Here is a 26,300-nt window from a genome sequence, read left to right on the forward strand (position 1 = left end):
CAACGCCTGCGTACACACACTCACACACTGGCTCAACACACACACACACACACACACGTACACATGTACACACAGAGAGACAGATAAATAAATATATCTTTCAGCGATTTTAAAATCCAAGCTATTAAAACACTTATCGCGTCATGTTGTGATTTATGACAAGCTAACGATAGCACGATGGGCACAATTACAGTACGTTCATCACTTCGAAGCCCAATATTATCTCTTACTGTTCAAACAGCTCTGCTTTTGCCACACTAAATTTAAACAGTGCACTCTCCTTCAGATAAAAGGGTTTGATGAGGTATAATTGTGATGGTGGATAATGGTAGTTATGAGTTATGCCTGTTATTATGGCTGTTGCTGTTGTCTGTCCTTTCGCGAAGGTTCCCGACATTGCTAAGCTTCTTAACGTGGGACCCACATAATGAATAAAGGTATGTTCAAGGCCCATCCCTGAGCAGAAGAGGTAACACAATATCTGTTCTTTTTTTTTTTTTTTTTACATTTGTCAAAACAGCTGGTGACTAGAACAGTTTTTTGATTGGCAGGATGGTAAGGGGGAAGTGTATTGCTTGTGTGTGTGTGTGTGTATGTGAACAGTATGCAAGCATGTGTGTGCATGTATGCGAGTGTGCGTATATGCGTGCGTGCGTGCATGCATGTATGTCTGTGTGTATGTGTGTGCGTGTGTGTGTGTCTGTGTGTGTACAGTATGCATACGTATATAATTGTGTGTGTGTGTGTGCATGTAAGCTTGTGTGACTGTATGTGCGTGTATGTAAGTGTGTATGTGTGTGTGTTTGTGCGTGTATGTAAGTGTGTATGTGTGTGTGTGTGTGTGTGTGTGTGTGTATGTAAGAGTGTGTGTGTGTCTGTGTGTGTACAGTATGCATACGTATATAACTGTGTGTGTGTGTGTGTGTGCATGTAAGCATGTGTGACTGTATGTGCATGTATGTAAGTGTGTATGTGTGTGTGTTTGTGCGTGTATGTAAGTGTGTATGTGTGTGTGTGTGTGTGTGTGTGTGTAAGAGTGAGTGTGTATGTAAGTGTGTGCTTGTGTAGACGCAGTGTCACAGTGTCTGGGCTCTCGGCTGCAGGTGGACTCACTGCTGTCCTTCGGCTGTGAAACCTGAAGCAGAGGGATGGAGCATGGGGTCAGGGAACCTTTCTGTGGTCTGGGTCCGGTTCCAGTTCTGATTCTAGTCCTGGTTATGGTTCTGATTCTAGCTCTGGTTCGGATTCTGGTCCCTGGTTCCGGTTCCGGTTCTGGTTCTGCTCTCAGGCCCAGCGGTGCCGGAGCTCCCAGTTCGGTTCCGGTTCTGGTTCTGGTTCCGCTCTCAGGCCCAGCGGTGCCGGAGCTCCCAGGCCCGTTCCCGGACGCGGTCCCCGGCCAGCTGCAGGGCGCCCCGCTCCGGACCCAGCACCCTGCACAGCCGCTCCACCTTGGGCTGGTTCCGGTCCAGGTAGAGCCGGGTGTCTGCCCGCAGCAGGTCCAGGGCCCCCGGCCGGCACTCGTCCATCGTCACCCCGGCGCTCAGCGTCGGGTTGAAGCGGAAGTAGGTGTCGGGCGACAGCAGGTCGTCCAGCAGGGTGTGAACTCCTGCGGGCCGGAGGGCGATGTCACATGAGCTCACCAGCAAACCAAAAATCAAGCGATCCCACTCCTCACACACAAATTCAGTCACGTGGTTGAACCGCCTGTCTGATGGATTGCCATTTGCCACTTATTTGCCCATCCATTATCTATACCCGGTTATCTTGGGCAGGGTCCATCCATTATCTATACCTGCTTACCCTGGGCAGGGTCCATCCATTATCTATACCTGCCTATCCTGGGCAGGGTCGCGAGGGTTTGCTGGAGCCTATCCCAGCATGCATTGGGTCGAGAAGCAGGAATATACCCTGGACAGCCCGCCAACCTATCACAGGGCACACACACCATTCACGCACCATTCACTCACACACTCATACCTATGCGAAAGTTAGAGCCTCCAATGAGCAGATTAGAGGAAACTGGAGTACCCAGAAGAATCCCACGCAGACACGGGGAGAACATGCAAACTGCACACAGAAAGGCCCCAGGCCGGATTCAAACCCAGGACCTTCTTGCTGCGAGGCGACAGTGCTACCCACAGCACCGCAGTCCTTATTTATTTCGTTTTTGCTTAAATCGCAAGCAAAGCCAGCAGAGCTGTCGCGTTCCACACCATGCCCTCGTTAATTGGCGGAACAAAAAAAAACATAAATTCCCATAAACTACCTTCCAAATTGGGCATTTTTAAAAAATATTTGTACTATCAAGACATTATTCAAAACCCATTTAAAAATGGCTGGTCTTCATATTTAATGATTCGGTTGATCTGCTATGACTCTGCGCGCGATGAATAAGTATCGCTTTGTGGCGAAAGCCGACCGCTTCGGGCCCGGGCCGGAGATTAATTCGATCCAACAGCTGGAGCGTGAGGCGACTCCTGCCTCAGGTACAGGGGGAGAGGGGGGAGCAGGAGCAGCTCCAATCGCACCCACGCCGGCCCGAGAGGGGGAGCGAGGGGAACAGAAACTCAATTTAAGTTTCGGTTTGTTTTGCTCGGGAGCGCGTGGAGTTTGCTGAAACAAACCCCTCCCCCCTCGCCCCCCTTCCCGCCCCTTCTCCACGGCACATTAGAGAGAGGCACTTCTCCTGTTTTCCCTGCATTTCCATATTTTGTTTGACAGGGCTGCTCCATTATGAATGATGTAGAAACAGGCCTGGTAGTCTCTCCATTATTAAAGCGCCCCCCCCCGTTATTAATCCCGCTCACTGCTAACGGCCCCGCCCGCCTTCCCCCGGCCCCACGCACCCGCCCCACGCACCCCGCACCCCGCTCGCCTCTGTGCTGCTCTTTAGCATGCCAACGGGCTCTTTAGCATGAGTGTGGAGTCAGAGTGTCATGTGTGTGGAGGGCACTGAGAGGCAGTGGAAATGAATGGACACTGAACATTGAGGGGAAGTGGGCATCGAGAGGTGTTGGGCATTGAGGGGAAGTGAGCATTGAGAGACATTGGACATTGAGGGGCAGTGGGCATTGAGTGGTGTTGGGCATTGAGGGGCAGTGGGCATTGAGAGACATTGGACATTGAGGGGCAGTTGGGCATTGAGTGGTTTTGGGCATTTAGGGGCAGTGGATGGACTTATCAGGGGTATTACAAGACCACATATCAGCACTACCAATACGAATGTGACTGTTAAGAGGCGTTCACTCTTTACCATAGACATTGCATTTGTTATTCAAGCCCGGGGTAACTGCATAACTGCCACATTCTTCCATTTACGAAGATTTATCATTTTACCGGGGCATTTCAGGCTAAGAACAGCCGATTAAATTATACTGCGGTGGTGAGAATTATAGAGAATAATATTGGCTCATCATTTTTAGCTTATTTAAAGTAAAATCATGATACATTTTTATGTATCTTTTATTGTGCTTTTTTATTGTTTTTTGAATAAAAAACCAAATAAGTGAAGATGAAATTCGTAAAGACTATAAGCTGTGTGAGTTGCTGCTGTGTAGAAGATCATCTGCTTCTTAAAGTGCTTTGAGCTGCATAAAGCACTTTGAACTGCATCTCTGCGTGAAAGGTGCTATAGGAATAGTTTATTATTATTAAATGCCTGCAATTAAAATTGTAAGACCGTAAACAAAAACAATAAAGCTGGTTTATGAAAAACCTATGAAAAATGGCACAAGTGAAACCACCACTATGTCCAGTTTGGCCAAGGTTCTCAGGCAAGTAACGTTCTCCCTGTTTAAGAATGTAATCACTGTAACCCCCCCCTTCCCCAAAAAAAATCACCAATACCAAATAAACACCACCCAACCCCCCCCGCCCCCCGCCCCCCCGACCCCACCGCTCCTGGCTCACCCTCAGTGTCTGTGGCGCTGCTGATCAGGTTGCTGATCTTGGAACGCAGGCTGGTAGAGGTCACCGGGCCCTTCTTGACGTTGTCGTGGCGACCGGTGCCTAGCGACAGCACGCACTGGAAGGGCCGGGTGGGCCAGAGCAGGCGGCTCTCGTGAACGGCCAGGGCGCACGGGTTGTTGAGAATGAGCGCCCCGTCCTGCAGGGGGCGACAGAGAGCATCACCAGGGTATATCATGGCATGTCCATACTTGGAGCATGTGTGATATTGGCGTGTCCATGCCTGGTACATGCATGATCATGATATGTCTATACCAGCTGTTTGTATGATCATGACATGTCCATGCCAGGTGTATTTATGATAATGATCAGACCCATACCTGGTGTATGTATAATCAGGTGCATACCTGGTGTATATAGGATAATGATGAGGTTACCTGGTTATATGTGTGATCAGGTGCATACCTGGTGTGTGTATTATAAGGTTACCTGGTGTATCAGGTGCGTACCTGGTGTATGTAGGATAATGATGAGGTTACCTGGTTATATGTGTGATCAGGTGCATACCTGGTGTGTGTATTATAAGGTTACCTGGTGTATCAGGTGCGTACCTGGTGTATGTAGGATAATGATGAGGTTACCTGGTTATATGTGTGATCAGGTGCATACCTGGTGTGTGTATTATAAGGTTACCTGGTGTATCAGGTGCGTACCTGGTGTATGTAGTTACCTGGTGTATCAGGTGCATACCTGATGTATGTAGGATCAGGCCCATACTTGGTGTGTGTATTATAAGGTTACCTGGTGTATCAGGTGCGTACCTGGTGTATGTAGTTACCTGGTGTATCAGGTGCATACCTGGTGTATGTAGGATCAGGCCCATACTTGGTGTGTGTATTATAAGGTTACCTGATGTATCAGGTGCATACCTGGTGTATGTAGGATAATGATAAGGTTAGCTGGTGTATGTAGTTACCTGGTGTATCAGGTGCGTACCTGGTGTATGTAGGATAATGATGAGCCTACCTGGTGTATGTAGTTACCTGGTGTATGTCGCTGTGCAGCGGGAACTCCTGGAAGTACCCGGGGGCGGCGGACGAGGCGCGGATGGCCTGCCACAGCTGGTGCCCCGAGGCCCCGGCGTAGCGGCTGAGCCGTCCCGGAGCGTGGTTGTAGTTTCGGAAGACGAAGGCCTTGGGGGTGGTGCCCCAGTTCACCACGGCACTGACCGCTGACACCTGTCCCGGGACAGGAGGACGTGATCGACGGGACAGAACGGACGCCAGACACACCTCAGACCAGCTACATAAGAGGACTAAACACGGGGTGGTGTAGAATGAAAACTGGATTGTAATTTCGAATCTTGTATTTTTGAATCATAGATAAAAAGTTGATCACAAAAAAGAGGGCTAAACAGGTGCTCAACAGCCAGTACAGTCAAACCATCAAACCATTACTAGCCTAAGGACTGACTTACCTGAAGAACTTTACTAGAACTAACCCAAAACAAGGAACGCAGGAGCAAACGGAGGTCAGAGCAAAAGACACTTTCTAATGAGCAATACTGTAATGTGAAATCAATCTTGAATGAAAAAAAAAACTGTGTTCACTCTTGATCGTGAAACAGTTCCTCTGGGGATTATGATGATTTTACAGGCCTTGTGATGATTCATTACCCCACTGTTGCCATGGAGAGAGGGACCATTGAAAATGGAGGGATCTTACATCAAAGAAAATGTTTAATATTTATTTATTTATTTATAACAGACCAGATACTCCTTAAAAAGTGTCTTTTAGGTGAAGCATCTGAATGCAGCAAAGTTAGTTGATATTACGAGTCTGATTATGCATAGTAGAGTGTAGTTTACATAATAATAATAATAATACTTAATAACAATCATTATCAGTATGGGTATCGATATCAGTGTCAGTATCGGTATCGGTAACGGTATCAGTATCAGTATCGGTAACGTTATCAGTATCGGTATCAGTATCAGTATCGGTATCGGTATCAGTGTCAGTAGTTGACAGACAGTACTGTGGCTCCTAAATTCTGAGACCGGACTGCAGTCTTACCTTGGGGCTCAGCTCATCCCTGGCAGTCTTAATCAGAACCTTATTGCCTATCTTCTCCCTGCATATACAACAGCATGTGATGACTTTCAAGACATTTTGCATCAAAGTTACTACTTTTGTGTCAATTTTTGTGTTGCAAAGGGACATTTTTTAACAACGACTGTGCTGCAAGTGCTGTGCTGTGTTCCCCTTAAGTAGAGATGGAGGTGTGTTAAAGAAATGACCTGTTATATGTGAGCGCAAAATGTTGTGAGACTGTAAGTACGACTCCAACCGGGCCCCATGTATTCTCAAATAGGCGGACCCCTCAAGCAAAAACTTTATAACTCTACTGCTTGCGCCACAAAACGGCAAACAAAATCATTGTACACAAATCATTGCCACCCGCTGATTACTTTCAACTCTCGCAAAGTGTTTCAGTCAATTATTTTCATCACTGACGAGTTTATCCGCGATGCGACGCGCTGTAAATTATAAATGATATTCAGCTCGTTTATATTACTCTAGTCTGACGGCAGCTCAACAGACTGCTCGTGTTAAGTTTCTGAATAAGAGCTAGAAAAAGAAAAAAGAAAGATAAAAAACCTGACTTGGGTGATAGCTGTGTTTATGCCGTTGATAATTCTGTGAATCTTTACGGGGGAAAAAAAATAATAAATGCTCGCATTGAGCACACAGTCGCTTGTAAAACACTTTATTTTTTCAAAGGGATTTGAACAAATGAGCACAGAATAACAAGAAAACGGCTGTTGTTTTACTGGAGAGTCTTTATGAAGACAGCGGCAGGCCTAACAGTTCCATTATCAGCTTTATTGCCGGCGAAGGCCCACAAAAAAAAAGCCTAATTTAATCAGCGGGCCGGCCGAGTCGAGCCGAAAATAGATGGTGCGGAAAAAACGTCCCCGTAAACCGATCGTGGGACGGAGCCCGACTTCAGCCGTTTAAAACGAGGGGCTGGGTTCCATATCGCTCCGCTCTGCTCTGCGCACGTACTCTGCTTCCGTGCCCTCTCGCTGACTCTCGAGTATGGTGCTCACGTCTCCTGTTTCCTGCAGTGCACTCTCAGAAATAAAGGTACACAACGGTACGAATTCTGTACAAGTACAAAACTGTGCCCCTAAAGGAACTAGTGACAAGCGATTGCACCTTTCTAGGTACAATTGCTTGTCGCTGTGGCAGTACCGCTTGAAGGTAGAACTGTACCTTAACCATAAAAAAAGGTACCATTCAGTACCTAGAAAGGTAAAATTTCTGGATTTATTTCTGAGAGTGTACTCTTATTCGTGCCATACAGCCTTCCTGTTCCAGTATGGACAAGTCTCTTAAGTGTGATCTTTCTAGAGACCTAATGACCCAATAAACCAGCCATGGGTCAAATACGTATTTGTTTTGGATTTAAAATACTTTTCTATGCTTTACTGATCTTGTCTGGTGTATTGGAACCAATAAAAATACTCTCAGAAAGTGCAAACCTCGTTTTCTGGTCATATTGGCAGGCCCAATTACACCAGGCAAGATCAACAGTATTTTTCAAAAGTACAAAAGTATTTTTCCCAGGTCTGCAATAGACCTAATAAATACAGTGAACCAGTGCAAATACACGCGTGCACAGCGTGAAAAAGCAAACCACTGTAAGTTAGCTGAATGGTTACTGGTGGTGCTGGGTTCTTTTTTAATTTTGTATTCCCGAGAATTGCACTGATGTTCTCAACTCTGGGTGCGCGTGCCTGCTGAGGGATCGTAATGTCAGGTGATGTGATGTTGTTGTGGGGCTGCGCACCTGAGAAGCGCCTCCCAGGTGGACGTGTTGTAGTAGGAGTGGGACCAGCCCATGTTCACGGTGCCGACCAAGGGGTTCTGCCGGAAGACGTCCGAGCCGAAACGACGGTACATCTCCTCGCACTCCTCCAGGGAGAGACGGACCAGGCCCAGCATGAAGGCCAGCACCGCTCCTGACTCACAGAGGGGGGGGGAGAGGGGAGGGGGAAGAAAGAGAGAGAGAGGAGGGGGAGAGAGAGGAGGGGGGGGAGGGGGAGAGAGAGAGCAGAGAGAGAGATGGAGGGAGAAAGTGGGAGAGGGGGAGAGAGAGAGAGAGAGCGAGGGGGGGAGGGGAGAGAAAGAAAAGGGGGGAAGATGGCGGGGGAGAGAGAGGTGAGAGAGAGGGCGGAGAGTGTGAGAGGAAGAGGGAGGGAAGGAAGGAGGGAGAGGGGGAGTGGGGGAGAGAGAGAGAGAGGCGAGAGTGAGACGTATGAATTGCATATTTTCATCCCCAGGGGGACGGATCATAACCGTAGTTCAAATTTCCAACGAGATAGAAGAGAGCAGTGTGTGTTTCCGCAGAATCCCTTCGTGTCCTACATTGTAATTAATGGATGGTGATGGAAGTGGCTATGGGGAAGGTCGTGTACGGGGAAGGTCGTGTGCGGGGAAGGTTGTTTACGGGGAAGGTCGTGTGCGGGGAAGGTCGTGTGCGGGAGGGCTCACGGATCACTCATGGACGGCCTCACCTGTGCTCACGCCGCAGATGTAGTCAAACAGCTGGTGCACCTGCCTGCCGGTGCCAGCCTCCAGGCGCTTCAGCACCTGCAGCGGAACCACCCCTCTGCACAGAACAGCAAGCCGTGCTAAAAAACACGCGTTTGCGCAAAGTGATATCCGCCGAAGCAGAGAAAGAAAGAAAAAAAAACACACACACACACACACAGATCGCAGAGCACGCGTTTACACAAAGTGATACCCGCCGAAGCAGAGAAAGAAGGAAAAAACACACACACACACACACACAGATCGCAGAGCACGCGTTTACACAAAGTGATACCCGCCGAAGCAGAGAAAGAAGGAAAAAACACACACACACACACACACACAGATCGCGGAACGCGGAGCGGCGGAATTCTTCAACGTTCCGCCAAGAAAACGTTTATCGATTCCGCGGCGCTAACGACAGAAGCATGCTAATAAAACGACGCGGCTGCGAACCTCCCCTCGGCTGCTCCAGCTCGATTTCGGGTTTTTTTTAAATTACCTCGGTTCCGTTAGCAGACCTTAACACATTTGATTTGCGCTCAAAATGTGTTTTTTTTCCCGTGCCACCAGGGGACCGACAGTGGGGGGAAAGTCTTGTTAAATGGTCTTCGTCCTCTCAAGAGCGAAGCTTCTATGAGTTATTTTTTTGCCGCTCAGCGCTTTCGGTCTCAAACGGAGCGGAGATTGATCGATTCTCACTTCTTCTGCCGCTTCCGCTCTGTGTGGTTTCGGCCGTTAAAAGCGTCGTTCCAATTCCCCAAAGTTTCCGTCGTACGCTTCGGAGTCAGTCGTTCGTGAGAGAAACGCGCTGCGCGAAGTCCGCTGTGGTGACGTCTTTGTGGAAGAGACGCACATCGAACGAAGCTTGATTCTGATCGTCGGCTCTTGACTTCTTTGCTATTAAAGCTCCTGACTGCCATCAGTTCCTATGTTAATATTAAACGCTCAGTGAGGTGGCCTGTAACGGTTTGTCTGATGACAACGACCGACTGGTTGGCTCATTGACCGGCTGACTGATTCACTGCCCTATTGATTGATTGATTCGCTTGATTTGGGCGACTGATTTATAGGTTGTTTGGCGGGTTGTTTGAGTAACGATTGCTGAGAAGCAGGGCGGGTTCTAGGGAAGGGTGGTCGCATAGGGCGCCATTCATCTGTGGGGGCACCCAACGAAGGGGAAAACAGAAAATAATCAATCCTCGTGATGCGTCCGTGATAGTCAATGGCTCCCGCTCCACTCCAGTCCACAACCCCCCCCAGTCCACAATCCCCCCGGTCCACAAACCCTCTGGTCCACAACCTCCCAGGTACACAACCATCCCCCGCCCCCTTCTGCAATCTCCCCCTAGGGCAGCAGAAAGGCTAAAGCAGTGCCTGCTGGGAAGGTTTTACATCATCTAGCACCACAGGTGTTGTTGTTGCGGGTTGTGTCGGTTGGAAGACATCCAAAGAGAAGCATATTGTTGGATGGAATCTTATATCAGAATCGATAAGTTATGGCTAAAATGATGGCGATCAACAGCACTGCCCCTCGAGATTCTATGTTACCAGGCTGGTGGAAAGACACACACACAAAAAAAAGACATTTATCTTCAGTCGTGGTCCGATGTACAAAAACGCCTGTGGCCGGTGGCTGAGGCAGCATTGCGGTCGTCTGTCAGCCAAGTTTCTATGACCCACTGAGCCCACACCGGAATGGTCTGGAAAGAAAACGAATTTCCACACTAGCTGGTTTAATTGTGATTGGATCTCTGTCCGATCATTCATGGTTTATTTCGTATTTTTTAATTTAAGGTGTATATACGGGGATACACTCTGCGGCTCCCGGGCCAGAATATATCCCTGTCACTGCAGGTTTAGAAACAGGGAAAAATAAAAAATAGAAAACAGGCGCTGAGGACAGGCGCAAAGCTGCCAGGACGTTAAGCTGTCGTCCTTCTTCAGGGCCACTGTACCAGTGGTGGACAAGCAGGAGCGAATCTGTTCCTGGACCTCATGCCAATTTCATGCTCTTAATTGATTAATTAGCCTCACATGTACGAGTCGACACTTTGGCAAAATGTATTGATCGGCACATACGTAAATAGCAGCTGATTAGATGACTGTTCCTGTATGCCAATATGAAGGCTTTCTCTGTGATCTCAGGATGAAAGGTGCTAATTGGTTAATTTAGTGGATTGGTGCTAATTAGCTAATTAAGTCTGAGTGACTGGAGGAATCCCGTACGCACACTAGCACTGGGTAACATAACTCTGCTCACCCCTGTTCTACACCATTTTTCCTTTTTTTTTTTTTTTTTTACATTTTGACACTTTTACTTTGCTTTTCACCCAGCTTTGTAAATAATTCAGGATGATTCAGGGTGTAGTGAAGGGGGGGGTCATGACCTGTAGAATCATCCCATGTCCCCTCCAGCATCATATCGAATGAGGACATTTTTCCCATATAAATTTCACGGTGGAACCGTTCCTGTGGAAATTCACGGGTGATAGACAAGCTGAAAATGAGGGACATTGTGTACCTCATCTGCCCCGGTCTTTACTGAGCTGCGTGTCCTGAACAACAGCCGCAACAACAACAGCCACAACAACAACAGCAACACCACAACAGCCACAACAACAACAGCAACACCACAACAGCCGCAGCAACAACAGCCACAACAACAACAGCAACACCACAACAGCCACAACAACAACAGCAACACCACAACAACCACAACAACAACAGCCACAACAACAGCAACACCACAACAACAACAGCAACACCACAACAGCCACAACAACAACAGCCACAACAACAACAGCCACAACAACAACAGCCACAACAACAACAGCCGCAGCAACAACAGCCACAACAACAACAGCCGCAGCAACAACAGCCACAACAACAACAGCAACACCACAACAGCCACAACAACAACAGCAACACCACAACAACCACAACAACAACAGCCACAACAACAGCAACACCACAACAACAACAGCAACACCACAACAGCCACAACAACAACAGCCACAACAACAACAGCAACACCACAACAACAACAGCCACAACAACAACAGCCACAACAACAACAGCCGCAGCAACAACAGCCACAACAACAACAGCAACACCGCAACGGCACTTTCTGAAATCTCCACTGCATAATTTAATTTGGATCGCCCTAAATTATTCAGTCATCGTGCGTTTTTACTTCTGTAAAATGGCTCCCCTCTCTCTCCTAACGCCCGGGCCCTCACTCGCATGTAAATCAGGAAGATGAGCTTGATGAGCCAAGGAAACGTGTTTGTCTGTTCTCTCCCGTCTGTTTCTTGTTCTTTAACTTAAAAAAAAAAAAGTATCCTCAGGTCTTTCCCTGCATTGGCTGGACACAGAGGTGCCCTGCGGCCAAGGGGAGGGAGGGGGCGGTTGGGGGGGGGGTCACGGTGTCACAGAGATGCTTTTCAATCTCCATTCACACCCGGGCCGGCAGTCCACAGGGCTTTTACGTGCGCACGCTCCCGCAACATAATTTTTTCATGGTTCGGGCTCACAGAGGCAGCGACGGACGCCGCCTTCCACTCACGGTGCGAAACGGCTGGAGGAGATTCTCAGCGTTAGAGAACGTCCGAGCTGCAGACGCAACATCGACTTTCAAACACAGATGTACTGTCAGGCCCCTTTTCAGTGTGTCTCACATGTTTTTCATCCCGATTATGTGAAATGTGTTGAAAATTATATATTATGTATTTTATGCACATTCATCAAGACGCTTACTTGTTCATTGTGTTTTTTTACTAAAATATATTACCAATAAAAAGCATACTGTGTACGTGCATATATACATTTTAGCGTACTTTACATGTGTTTACTGATAGTTCTGTGTCTTAGTTTCAGGTGTTACTGCAAGTAAAAATGGCAAATATCTGTTTCTTTTGCACAGTATTGTATTTTTTTAAATCAGGGGGTGAAGTGTCACCAGCATTTTAAATTCAGCATCCGCTGTACCTTGTGCCCCCGCCGTCGATGGAGAGAATCCTTATTCCTCGGCCTTTGACCGAATCCACGTAGCCAATCAGGGCCAAGCTCTCCCTTATGGCACCTTGAAGTTCTTGGTCGTCTCCATGGAAACGTCTCCGGGACAGGAGCAGGGCTGCAGCCTTCTCCTGTAATTAAAGCCGAGAGCCTTGGGTGGGGGGGGGGGGGGGGGGGGGGCGGCGGTCTGTGGGGCGGCTGGGGGGCTGAGGGCCTGGGGGGGTGTCTGGGGGGGACTGGGGGGGTTGGACAGGCCGGGCCTAACATCTTCTGGATAAATAACTACAGACATGCGATGCAGCTAAAATAAAAAAAAAACACTGCACACTCCAGAGGAATTGAATCCGATGAAAAAGTCCACATTCCTGGCATTACAGCCCTGAGGAATCACACGATAAATAAATAAATTTAATATCGCTTTCAATATCGGACTGTTAGCCCCCCGTGCTCATGCAAACATACGGACCCCTATGTGTAGTGCTCTAATTTCACCAGTTCATTAACAGGAACTCCAGGTAACTGTGGTTTGGATAAGTTAGGGCAGCACAGTGGTGTAGTGAACAGTACTTCTGCCTCACAGAAAGAGGGTAAGGAGTTCAAATCCAGATCAAGGGCCGTGGGTTTCCTCCTGGTGCTCCGGTTTCCTCCCACAGTCCCACAGACATGCAGGTTAGGCTGGCTGAAGACTCTAAATTGCCCGTAGGTATGAGTGTGTGAGTGAATTGTGTGTGTGTAACGTGTGAACAGGTAGGCAGCGTGTCCTAGGTGTATTCCTGCCTCTCACCCACTGCATGCTGGGATAGGCTCCAGCATCAGGACGCTGACCAGGAATAAGTTGTTTAGGAAAATGGATGGGTGGATGGATTGATGTATAGTTATGAGCAGCAGTAACTGCTTCTGGAGGACTGGGACTTCCTGTCAGGGTTGGGGGGGTGAAGCCCTATCCCATTTGTATTTGTGAAGGTTTGTTGGGGGGGGGGTGGTGTTCTCTCTCAAATCTGCTGTGGGGTCTGGTTTTTCGGGGCCCCCCTAGGTACCTGCCAGGCCACCACCGTGCATGCTGGGTAGCGGATGAGGTGTTTGTTCAGCTCCTCGATGCAGGCGTTGAGAGAGGCTGGGTTGGCAGCCTGCTGAAGTTTTCTCACTAGAACCCGAGTCTTTGCTTCTGCCTGCCTCCGCCCACCAACAACCTGGGGGGGTAGAGTGGTGAAAGGGAGATATTATTACATGTGGAGAAAAAAAGTAGAAAAGAAAGCAATTATTCTCTGTCTGAATCTATCATATCCTCCTGAGACCAAGCACAAAAAAGTAAGTATTTTAAGAATATTATTTTTTTGACATAATACAAGTGTCTTGGATGATAAAAGCATGTTGCAGTGAAAATACAAAAATAGATATATATTTTTACTGAATGTCCCTTCCAGTGTAGGCTTCAGCATAGTACAATAATGGTTCTTGAGATTAAAACCAGGAACTCATGTCCCCTACAGGGAACAAAAATGAATTTCTGGGCCTTTCTGGAATTTCTGGAGGATATAGCCTGACCTATTATGTTTTTACGTATCATATCCTAGAAATGTATATAACAGGAAGGGCAAAATAAATAAAAGAATGTTTACTATGACATTAAGAATGACTAGCATGAATGGTATATTATGTCATAATATAATGACATCATATTCAGTTAGCAGGCACTCTTATCCAATACGACGTCAGGTGCGTTCACCTGGTTTACATGAGCAGTACTGCCACACCTGGCTAACAACGTTCCCCGAAGGTGAACATGCAACATCACTGAAGCGCTAGAGTGAGATAACGACATTAACCAAGAACCAAAACACAAAGCCCCATGAAGAGAAACATAAAATCATTTTAGAAAAATGGCATAAAACTACAAAAATGGAGGAAATAATGGGAGGGAAATTGAGATGTAGTCTAAAAATGTGCGTCTTCAGCCTGCATCAGTCGATGGCTAACATTTCTGCTGTCCTGACTGCTGCGGAAAGCGTGTCCCAACACCAGGGGGCGCTAGAGCAGAACTGGCACCCTGACTGCGAGAAGTGACCTTGCAGAGAAGCAACAGCCTCGCCACAAGGGCGCGGCAACGGTATCGTGAATCTCTCGGAGAGATTGAGAATCCGTCTCAAAAACCCATTTGACCCTTGACTATTTCAAATCTTTCAGAACCGGTCCATTATCTCTGCCCAAGGCTGTAGCCAGCAAAACTGGCGACTTAAAAAGAAAAGAAAAAAGAAAAACAAACCTAAAAAATTTAAGGGAGTTGATTAACCGAGCAGCACTTCATCAGAAGTGATTCCTTATCAGAAAGTCGAGAATCACTTTTGGGCCACTTTGTTTTTCCGACCCGCACATTTAATTAAAAACCCAACCGAAAGTAGGTTCTCCCTTCTCAGCGTAATTAAACAGGAGGTGATTTCTTTTCGTGTTGACTTACGGTCGGGCAGAACCCTTTTGCCTCAATCCATTTAAGAGAGAGGTAGGATCCAGGACCTCTCCAGAGGCCTAGCTGGTTTCCAGCACACCGCTGTAAATTTAATTATAAGGAAAGATTTATGCGGTGCGCAAATTTGCATTGTTCAAAGATACGGAGATGCATGCGCACGAGGACAGGGGAGATGGATACAAATGCCACCTTTGAACTACATTTCAGCCTCGAGGCTACAACTGCCGTACCTCAGGTACCATGGGTATTGTAGTTTTGGAGAGAGGTGAATTAATTATAAATTTGGAGACGTTGAGAAATCAGCCGATTGAGCGAACCTTACCTCTGTGCTACTCAATGTGTTTTGGGGCGAGAGCAGAGAGAGGGGCGTGCGAGGCGCCCAGCTATTGACTAGTCCCGCTCTTGGCCGACGTCCAGGTCTCCGCGGTTACGCGGAGAGCCGGTTACCCCGCCGTTTCCACCGGCACGCGCGCCAAGCGCCTGTCGCCTGCAGTTCTCCACGTCTGGGACGTTCGTTAATGGAACGCGAGCCGGGGAGTTTTTTGCGGGGAGCGGGGAGCGGGGAGCAGGGGTAAGGAATGAATACCGAAATGCGCCGGCACTGAAGCCGCTTACTGATCCAGGGCCCCGCTGCCACTGAGCCGGGGGCCCAGGGGGGCGCACCTCCGGCCGGGAGCCCTTAGTTACCGCCGGCCACCACTTTCTGCAGCATCACGACGACCGTGGTACAGACTCCCATCAGACCCGTGGTACACTCACAGTACGACCCGTGTACAGCTCACAGTGCAGACAGTATGGGTGTGGGTGTGTGTATGTGGAGGCGGGTGGGGGGAGCGAGGGTATGTCTGTGAGTGTGTGTGTGTGTGTGTAGTGTAGTGGGGTGTTTGATTTTCTGAGTGAGGATCTGTATAGGGATCATATGTGGGGGAGTGTGTGAGTGTTTGGGGGTGGGGTTAACTCACCTGTGTGCTTCGCATGGTCCCCGCAGGTGAGGCGGTGGGGGCGGACGGACCCACGGCCCCCCCCACATAGCTCCCCAGCAGGTCTGAGATGGCCGTCCGAATGAAGGACTGAGCCCTTCCCTGGGGGGGCACAGATGTGTACCCCGCCTCCTGCCAATCAGCCTGCTGAAGCCCCTCCTCTTCCTCCTCTTCCTCCTCCTCCTCCTCCCCCTCCTCCCCCTCCCTCTGGCCTTTGAAGTAGCGGTTCACGTGGGTCGCCATTTGCGCGTAGCTCTCCCCGAAGCTGGTTGCCAGGCTACTGATGTGGAACAGGCCAGGGGACCTGTGCTGGAGGGCTTCCGCCTCCTGATTGGCCGCTGGAGGCGGGCCCTTGAGCCCGAGGGCGGGGCCTGTCGGCGAACCCGCCGGGCGGGGCGCCCGAGTTGCCGTGGCGACCGAGCGGAGCCTTGCCCCGGGCGGGTCCCGCGCCCGCGTCGGTTCCCGGGTCACGTCGGCCTCCTTGGCCCCGAAGTAGCTGTTGACGCGACGGGCGAGGTGGAGGTAGACCTCGTCCCAAACTCCGGGGTCCTCCGGCTTTACGGGCGTGGCGTCCCGCTTTGCTCCAGCGGCTTCCGCAACCTGGACCCGGTCAGAACCTCCGCCAGTGCCCCCCACTCCGCTGCGTACCTCCGTCCTCCTCTTCCTCCTCCGCACCCTCGTGGGCGTCATCTCGTCTGTGACCGTCCCGGGCGGCGGGGTCTCCCGGGCGACGGCCGTGGAGAAGGCGGAGTTTATGTGGCGGGCCACGTAGCTGTAGCTCTCCCCCAGCCTGGCGGTGAACGCGCTGATGTGGAACAGCTGAAGGCCTCCCCCGGCCTGGGCAGGGGGCGTCTCCTCCATCCGATTGGCTGAGACGTCCAGCTCACCCTCTGGCCCCGCCCTCTCATTGGCCAGCCTCTGACTCCAACCCCTCTTCCCTCTCCTCACAGGCCCCGCCTCCCCGCCCTCAAACCCCGCCCTCTCGTAGGGGGCCAAAGTGGGCGTGGCCTGAGCGGGCGTGTCCGGCCCACCGAAGTAGGCGTTGACGTGCCTGGACAGGTACTGGAAGGACTGTCCGAGCCGCTGGCCCAGGTAGCCTAGCTGCAGGGCGGCCTTGCTCTCCTCCAGAATCCCGATGGGAGCGTCCCCTTTCCAGCCCCCCCGGCTGGAACTGGAGCTGGACCCGGGCCCTGGACCGGAGCTGGAGCTGGAGTAGGACCCGGAACTGGTTCCGGAGCTGGAGCTGGAGTAGGCCCGACCGGCACGCATGTGCTGGCAGAGCAGACATTTCGGCTGCCCCCTGAGCATGTTCCCACGTGGGTTAGAACTCGCCAGCCAGCCAAAGCCCCCCCTTTTCACCCGCTCCAGTTTCGGCAGGGCCTGTCCCGTCAGTGTTGGGGGTGGGGGAGGGAGAGGCCAGGCGCAGCTGCAGGTGTGTCGGGACGGGGTGAGGGGGGTCCTGGCCGGGCGGGGGAGGGTTCTGAGTACGGCCAGGAGGTACCTGAGCCTGGCCGTCCTCCTGCACAGGTGAGCCCGGCACAGGCAGGTGTTCAGGTACAGGCCCATTGGGCGGCGGTGTCCGAGGGCTCTCAACTCTCAGGTGAGGCTGTGGCAGCACAAACCATGAGAGCAGGAAGCACCTGACACCTGAGAAACAAAGCAGGAAGTGATGTCACTGATCAGTTTGTTTCCCTATGTGCTGTGGCATAAACAGAATGTAGCACCCTTGTAGCAACCCCCCCCCCTCCCCTCGTACGTGACCGTGACCGTCACACCCCCCCACGCCCCCCCCCCCCCCGCTCGCCGTGCTTACAAGTCAAACTCCGCCTATGCCCTATACATATGAAATGTACCTGGCCCCAGTACAAGTTTTTAAGCTTCCCTTGTGCGGCTGCCAATCCCCCCGTAGCTAAGAACCTGATCAGAGATCCGTTAATGTCAGCCAGGCCTGGTCTGACAGAGTCGCACCGCCGGGGAAAGATTCAGCCTATAACACCGAAGGCATAAAACCCGTTTTCACAGTTGTGAGCAAAACTCGATCTTAATGTCGTTTCGATAAAAATCAGCTATCAAGCTTTCGTTTGAGTTCAGTCTAGACCTCTTCAGTTGGGTTGTGACCGACTGGCTTCATAGCTTAAAAAAAATAGCCAAATAAACCCGATGCTCATTCATCACCTGTCTCACATAATATGGGGGGGGTGGGCAGCGTGGACATTACCGCAGAATACCCGCTCATTATTCATAATTAGCCACGTAGCCCCTGTGTCTTATTAATTACCGCTGATGCAATGACAGCACATGGTGACACATGTTAGCGGCTCAGCCATTAAAAGGTATGAACTGAGCAGGTGTACTTCAAAGAGTTATTATGAAGATTTGCGGCTGAACCATGTCCCAAAGCATCTGGCTGTCCTTAACATTCCAGGAATTTTAACACATTTATTTTAAAGGCAAATTTAATTTGAAACATTCATCTTTCTTTAGTGGAGGGGAAAAAAAAAACAATGACTGTAGGAAGAGAAGGAGATAATGTGCTAAAACAATGCGGAAAGTTAAGGATTTTATTTTTATTTTTTATTTTTTGGACGGACGACCTCTCTGCCTTTTCTGAAAGGCTTGCTGCGCTTGTGCCAATTATACCAGGAGCTTATGCATGACATTTGCATAGCGCTAACAAGCGTTTGATGCATATAAAATGGCTTAAAGAAAATGAATATCTTTACAGCATCTCCAGCCGCGCTGGGGAGCGAGAGAAGTCAACTGGAAGCAGTTATTTAAGCTCAGAAGTTCGATCTTTGTTTGCCAAACGGAAACGGAGGGGTTACTCGTGTAAACTCGCGTCTAACTACCTTCAGCCTTGGCCTGCCTCGTTCCTTTTGGCCTGCTTTTCGTCGTGTTTACGGATTAAATGAAGCCAAGCCCCGGGGCTAATGTACCTTTTGATATTTAAATGCTTTTCTGCCACCAGAGACACGAGCGCCAGCGAGAAGGCTGCGAATCAAACCGGCCGCATCATCTATTATTCATGATCCTTCATTCAAGAATGGAGACGCTTGTTTTCGAGAATGAGTTCGGCTTTTTTTTTCTTTTCCTCATCAGCGTCCGCGAGCAATTATGAATTTGATCATGTGGCCACGTGACGGCTTATTGGCAGGTGATTGCGGTGTAATTGTAGCAATTGGGCGCGGTTGATAATGAAGGCGTGGGCGTGTGAGTGTGGTTGTTAATGATGGCGTGGGTGTGGTTGGTCATGACGGTGTGGGTGTGGCTAGTTGTCACACGACAGCGATTGGATAACGTGACTGCACATTCTATGCGACTGACTGACAACATTTACACAGACGTGCAGTCTATACCGTGTACAGCCCCACGTCACGTACGTAGTCAAAGGTTGCCTTGCACTGAAACGCATTGGCGCGTTTGCTTCCTGTGGTTTTCTCTTAATATATCAGCGAATGTGCCTGACAAAAATAAAAGCCCTGTTAGTTTCTAACTGTCTTTCCTCAATCAAGAGTTTTCTGAAGCTTTGGGGGAAAAAAATTGTTTTCTTCGCATCTTAATTTTAGCTACTCTTTTCATTTTTCTTCCAGCAGCAGGCAGACTGGATCGAAATAGTAGTGGTAATGGGACGGTGGGGAGAAGGAAGAGAGATTGGGGTCGACAAAATAAATATGTGACTTTAAACAAACGCGACGATGTGGCAATTACCTTAGCGTAATTAACTCTGTAACAGCCCGCTGCCACATAGCGACCGCGGAGTAACTAATGGGGCGTCTGCAATCACCACCGCGCTTACAACACATTAAACTCCGTCTCACACCAGTAACTAAAGTAAAGGTTGCCAATGTTCTGCCACAAAATGCACACGAGTCCCAAAAGTGCTAGAAAAAAAAAAAATTGGGAGGTTAATGGGAGCTATAGGCCCTTCAGGCCATTTTCATCATCAGGCTAAGAGCAGAGGTCCCAAATATTATCTGAAAAGGGCCGGTGTGTGTGTGTGTGTGTACAGGTTTTTATTTTAGCCTGGCACTACGAATACCTCATTCTACTAATTTACTAATCATGGTCGTCAATCAAGACCTTGATAAGTTGAATCGGGTGTCTCAGTGCTGGGCTAAAACAAAAAACCTACCGTGGCCTTCTTTTGGATAAGATTGGAGACCCCCTGGTCTAGAATATATCCACACAGTATTTAGGCCAGGTCTTAAGTGTTAAGCCAGATCTTAAGTTTTAAGCCACTTCTTAAGTAGCCTGAGGGCCATAGTTTCTACTGCCACACAAGATATTCAGCGCAATAACAACTCCACTCCATAATATAAGAAACTATATATATAATTTCCTTATACGCCCACATATTCTGCCGACATGACCCAAAGCCAAACTTGCCTTGCTGAGACTGGACTGAGTAAATACGGTAGCCATTTTGACGGCCACTTGTGCTGTGCCCCAGTAAGCGTCATGGCAACAGCCAGCCAATCAGAGTCACTTGTGCATTCCGAGCCTGTACGGCCCAGCCCTCCGGGTACGGGCAGGTCGAACGGCGACTCCGCGTGGCGGCGAGCGGCACGCCGATCTCCATGTGAGCCGTGCGCTAAAAGCCCACGTCCTCCCCCACGCGACCGACAGGTGCAGAAAAATCGCCCCCCCCAATCCCCCCCCCCCTCGGGCTGCGTCCGCAAATTCAATTACGTCCGGTTGTTGTCGTTTGTCATGTCGCTCGACTAGGGCTGCCAGTCATGCTGTCCTGGAGAAGCAAAAGGGAGGGGAGGGGGGCGGCAGGAGGGGAGGAGCAGGGGGGGGGGAGGGAGGGGGAGGTGGGGGGGTCTGGCTGTTCCCCTCCCCGCCTAGCCCCATATCCACTCAAATGCGTGAGAGAATGCCACACTCTAAATGTCATGCGCGCCGGGGCGTGTGGATGCCTGGCGTCACCTGATCCCACACGCGCGCCCGCAGTCAACACCGTCAGCGGCACGAAGTGACGAGGAAGCGCGAGCGCGACGCGTGCGGCCGAAAGGCTCGCCGTCTCCATGGCGATAGGCCCCTAAGACAGCGGCCGCCGCTCTGCGGGAAGTAAACCGCGCCCTCCGGCACACGGGCCCCCCCCGCCCGGGTCCCGCTACGCCAGCTGCGGATAAGGCCCAACGGCGGCTGCGTCGCTCCTTACCCCTCGGTGGCGGGGGTAACCCCCGGCGACGGCGATTACTTTGTCGCCACGGTTGCGAGCGCCGGTGTGCTACGTTAGCGGGGTCTCCCAAGGCTTCACACGTTCGCCCTCGAAGCATCTCCTGTTGTCCCAAACAAGCTCTTCAGCTGTGAGGAAGGTCGGGGTTCAGAAGCACTTTTTGCTGCAAATATAATTTTTTTCCTTTTTTTTTCGAGCTTAGGCTTATTGCTGTATTATGTAAACGGGGACGGTTGGGCTGAATTTATAATCACAAACGTGGGAGTCTGGCGGGAACGTGGAAACTAATAAAGGGCGCGGCTTTAAGCCTGGAGGTCTGCGGCGTATGGAAGCCAGAGCGGACTCATTTCATAACGCCGCGCATCCAGATTGCCTTCTTAGCTCACCCGCAGTACCGCTAAAACAGACCCCTCCACAAAAAAGAAAGATATGGAATATTACTGCCATACTTATACCCATGCATTAATACACACACACACACACGCACGATTGACCAATGACCTCACGACATGCTAGGTTGAGATTCTGAACTTATTGACAAATTCAAGTTGTCTTTCAATTTGTCACTAGGTAAAACAGTACATTTTGGAGCACGTTCACAGAAATATAGCAGCCAATAGAAACAGTTTGAGGGACCAGCTCTCTCAAACCACTTTCAGTATCAGGCACTGTCGCTCTTCCCTATTACGTGTGCGTACTTTCTGAACACGTCCTGAAACATCTGTTTCCTTCTGGTGGAGACTTTCAACACTCGCTGCTCTTCAACGAGAAGCAAGAAGCAGGTTGCTCGTCTCTCGGTGAACTAAAGTAATTACCCGAGTACTAAACCACAGAAGAAGTGACGATTTATTTTGTTCCATTATCATCAAAGCATTGAGCGTCTCACAGCAAGCATTCCTTCAATTCAATCCACAGAGGCCACTGCGGAATATAATTTTTTTAAATCCGCAGTTTCCTTTATTAGCTTCAGTAACCCCATTGGCTTTGATTTCCTGATTCTTTATCCCGCTGCCTTTGAGTTGAGTATTATGGGCAGTGCCATGTTGAAAACATACTGCGCTGCTGTTCATTGGAAATGTATTACAATGCCGGCACAAACGCTGTTTATTTACGATAACAGCCGAGAGGTGCAGTTTTACCCGCGTCGATGAAATTAGTCGATAAGAGGAGGAGGGTTTTTCTTCTCGTCTTGCGGTTTAATTAATGCCGCTCTAAGTCAGACAACTTTACTTCGACATGACAGGTTCAGCTATCACCCCCCATCTGGTATTTAATTAGTTCTCTGCCAGTGTTCCGCACGGATTTTAACACCCGTTGTTTTCACTGCGAAGTTTCCAAATACGGACACGTAGGGCTATAAAAATAGCGCTCATATTTGTTCATAAAACTTTTTTTTTCCCCCACTCCTTTATGCTACTTTCTCAGAGTAATTATGGGCACAGCTGTGCTGCAAGGAACAATTAACTTGTGTGGATGAAGAGTCACTTTCGGATGCGCGTTTAAATGAGCTGTTCTCAAGGTTAAGATCTATTCTGGTTTCTCCAGTATTGCACATGGTATTTCACCCCCAAGTTAAGCTCAACCCCTGAGTCACTCAGGCACCAGAAAATAAATAAAACAAAATAAAAAATAAAAAAAGAGAACACACAACAAAGAATTGTGTTCCATCTCCCAAGGAAATGGGGTATCCAAAGTTTGATAAATTATTTAATAGCAATTCTGTACTGTCCTCAAATACACCCTCACACATTTAAATATGACTTTACTCCGCTGTAAAGGTGGAAGAAAATATATATATGTATTATTATTTATTTTTTTTAAGCACTAAACGTATAAATTAAAAAAGCTCACTCTCTTATAACCAGAAAAAAACACGACTATACTTACTAATGTAAGAGCAGGCCTGTGATGTCAGTACGCGTGTGTTTGTAAACACGCAGGGAAGGTCAAACACTACTGGACTCTGTCCCCACTTAATCACAGCCCCTTACAGAGAGTAACCTTGAGAAAGAGAATGAGAGAGAAAAAGAGAGTGAGAGAGAAAGAGAGAGCAGGTGCACTCACCTGGACACAGCACTTTTCCCCCCTTTTCCTGTTCCTGTTTCCTAAAGTTTCCTAAACTGGGTTGGAGGGTGTCCCTGTGTACCCTTAGCGACGCTTCTGTGGTGCAGCGACAGGCTAAAGCTGTGACATTGAGGCAGACCCTCTCTTCCCGAGCTCCCATTGGCTTGGGCACAGCAAAGCTGCGTGCTGATTGGCTGAGCCTCTTGGTTAGTCAACAGTTTCTTTTCTGGGCCACCTGCTTGTTGATGTGACAGAAGGGGCACGCTCTGCTAAGCTGAGCTTTGCTTTAACTCGTTCTCTAAGTGGAGGCAGGCATTCAGCTGTCTTGTGAACATAAGACAAACGGATCAATAGATAAATCAATCAATCTGTTGATCAATCTATCTGTCTGTCTGTGTGTCTCTTTCTCTCTGTATCTCTCTCTCTCCTTCTCTTTCTCTGTTTATAGTTGTTATATTGTGGGTTATAAATCACAATAGTTTGTAGTAGGCATCATGTGTCAGAGAGAGGCCAAGGGTTCCATCTAAAAATAGAAATCCACCATCCAAATAGAATGCACCATCCAGGCATTCATTGTCTGTACGTGCTCATTTCTGGTCAGGGTCGCGGGAGGTGCTGGAGCCTATCCCAGCATGCACTGGGCTCTGAGAGGCAGGAATACACCCTGGACTGTTCTCCGGTTCACTGCAGGGCACGCACGCCACTTGAAGGCAGACATAATAATCGGTACTGTAGCTTCTGTCTTCACTCTTCACTGTGGCTTCAATGATCGTCACGCAAGAGAGAAATACCAGGAGCACTGAGAGAGTGGGCAGTTTCTGGGTCAGAAAGGGCTAAAGAAAAAATGCAATATCAGAAATACAATAACTGTATTGTGCATCCTCAGCCCCAGTGCTAATCGCACTTCAAAGTGTTGAGAGCTTCAGGGACATATTTAGGGTCACACTGGCAGAGCCCCCCACAGGAGCGGGACCTGTAATCCGTGATGGGCAGGATGGGTGGGCGGTGAGTTTACAGGTTGCGTGTAAACATTTGTCCCCTACGGGGTGCAGGGTTTTATTATTTTTGTTCTTGTTCTCAGACTATTTCCATGTGACCTGGTCTCCCTGGAGCGATGTGGACTAAGGGGGGGGGGGGGAGGGGGATGGGGGGGGGCAGATTTACTGGTCCGGCCCTCTCAAAGTTCCATCAGCAGGGTTGCCAGATTTAGAAGTTGTGAAAACCGTACGACATGCGCCACAGCTGAAAGTTCAGTCGCGAATGAGGTGGGGAGCTGTCGGAACTGATGGCGGTTTGAGGGGGCGGGGGGGTGGGTGGGGGGGGGGGCAGGGGGCGGTGTGGTGGTTGCTTTTGGAACGGATCACAGACTAGGGGGGTGGTTGAGACTAACGGCAATTATTTTGCAATCATATACTTGGACCATACTTGGATTATGTTGTCAGGTCGGGACCTGTACAAATGATTTGGGAACCGGACGTTATGGTTAAAATCCAGGCATCTGGCGACCCCAGCTCAAAGAGAACTTGCTTCTGTCAGCTTGTTCCATTTCTCCATCTCTTCATCTCTTCATTTCCCTCTCTCCAATACCAGCAATGCAAAGCAGCCGGCAAGAACCTTAGCGTACCTCCATTGACACACACACAGTCATTATACGGAGGTAATTACAGCATTGTCCGTTTCTTTTCCCAAACAAAACCAGTAAGCCGGAAACACAGTAAAGAGAGACAGAGAGAGAGAGAGAGAGAGAGAGAGAGAGAGAGAGAGAGATGTGTCGCCCCACGCTGGCCAGAGATTGTAGCGTGGTGCCCAGTGACGTTCCTTCTGTGTCCTGTCCGCTTTGTCAAACCGAGACCAATCTTGTCAACAAAAAAAAGCATAAATAAATGAATATGATTGTGTCAAATGGGACTCGCAACCAGTTTTTAAATGTTCTCTGAAATGCACATGACAGGACAGGAACACTACCAGAAACAGGTCTGCTGCGGATGACTGGCGGAAGCTCAGAGCTCCATATCGGCTTCATCCTGCCAGGAGTTGGGCGGGGTTAAGGCAGCCAGATCTCTTTATGCTTCTGCCACATCAGGGGTGACAGCTTAAACTCCCAGGGGGCCGCAGTGTCTGCTGGTATTTGTAGTTTCCTTGTAGTTCAATCAGCTGCCAGTCAAGGCATTGGGAGCATAGGGTGTGATAGCCAATCAGTGATTTAAATGAATCGCTGTTGCTGAGAACAGCCAGAAAAAAAACAGACACTACATTCATTCATTTTGGAATTAAAATTTTTAAAGGAAAAATTTGTTAAAAATAAAATTTTAAGTGGAATCAGAACTGAAAACATGAAATCCTCATTCACTTTGATAAATATGCATTCACCAACTTCCAAAACAGATATTCCAATCATGATTCAGATGACCAATATATCAATCGGACATTGGAATTTCATACTAATAAATTACATTTCCTTTCATTCAAAGTACAAATTTCACATCCTGTTACCTATTTCAGTTCAAATTCTAATTCAAGAATGTATCTGCATGTATCTCAATTCAGAATTGGTCTCAGGCCTGTGTAGCACTCCGATTGAGGATGAGAGCTGTCATATAAATCCTTGATAATAACGTTGACAGTACGGTTTAGCATTCACTCTCATCCCGCATGTCTTACTGACAGTAATAGCACTATCCCGTAGCCAGTAGTGCTGAGTATGGTCCCCTGCTGTAACAGCTAGGTGTGGTTAGCCGATGAGCAAGACCAGCAATCCTTCGGTGGGTTTCCCTACAGTGAGCTGTGAATTGAAAAAAATAATAAAAAAACAAAAAGAAATGGGAAACCGTAAGAAAGCAATTAATTGACAGAAGCTTAAATCTGCTTCAGTGTTGCTTTCATGAGGAACAAGTTTTTTATTCTCCCCTTGCTTTCCTTGGTTTTTTCTCCTTGTGGTAGATTGCCTCTCTTATCCCAGGATTTAAAATCCTATCACAGCAGCGGCTGAGGTTTTTACAGGCTGGAGGGGGGATGTGCGCTTCTTTCTTTTATGGGCAGGACTAAACACAGTTAGAGCTGAAGCCAGATTCAAGCGGGAGTCACTGCA

The 26,300-nt window shown here is 49.0% G+C and overlaps 1 protein-coding gene across 1 annotated transcript; it reads right to left on the reverse strand.

Annotated features, from left to right (window-relative positions):
- Positions 1 to 1,320: 1,320 nt before the first annotated feature.
- Positions 1,321 to 23,362, reverse strand: LOC135235232 (calcium-independent phospholipase A2-gamma-like). The gene is made up of 10 exons (XM_064300521.1): positions 23,213 to 23,362; positions 15,949 to 17,613; positions 13,560 to 13,712; positions 12,496 to 12,653; positions 8,490 to 8,584; positions 7,763 to 7,934; positions 5,983 to 6,040; positions 4,950 to 5,144; positions 3,910 to 4,105; positions 1,321 to 1,606 (listed from the first exon to the last, which is right to left on the reverse strand). The coding sequence occupies exons 2-10, from the start codon at positions 17,530 to 17,532 to the stop codon at positions 1,344 to 1,346; spliced, it is 2,874 nt and encodes a 957-aa protein (XP_064156591.1). The 5' UTR covers positions 17,533 to 17,613; positions 23,213 to 23,362; the 3' UTR covers positions 1,321 to 1,343.
- Positions 23,363 to 26,300: the final 2,938 nt, after the last annotated feature.

The sequence above is a fragment of the Anguilla rostrata genome, chromosome 11 (genome assembly GCF_018555375.3).
Source record: "Anguilla rostrata isolate EN2019 chromosome 11, ASM1855537v3, whole genome shotgun sequence".
NCBI classification, from domain to species: domain Eukaryota; kingdom Metazoa; phylum Chordata; class Actinopteri; order Anguilliformes; family Anguillidae; genus Anguilla; species Anguilla rostrata.

What these genes read in the sequence shown, in the direction of transcription:
- LOC135235232 (XM_064300521.1), bottom strand. Translation starts at nt 17,532, where the DNA reads ATGGGCCTGTACCTGAACACCTGCCTGTGCCGGGCTCACCTGTGCAGG. An exon ending in ATCGACGGCGGGGGCACAAG is followed by an intron (nt 8,585 to 12,495) that starts GTACAGCGGATG and finishes TGTTCTGTGCAG; the next exon opens with AGGGGTGGTTCCGCTGCAGG. An exon ending in GGGATGAGCTGAGCCCCAAG is followed by an intron (nt 5,145 to 5,982) that starts GTAAGACTGCAG and finishes GTCCCGGGACAG; the next exon opens with GTGTCAGCGGTCAGTGCCGT.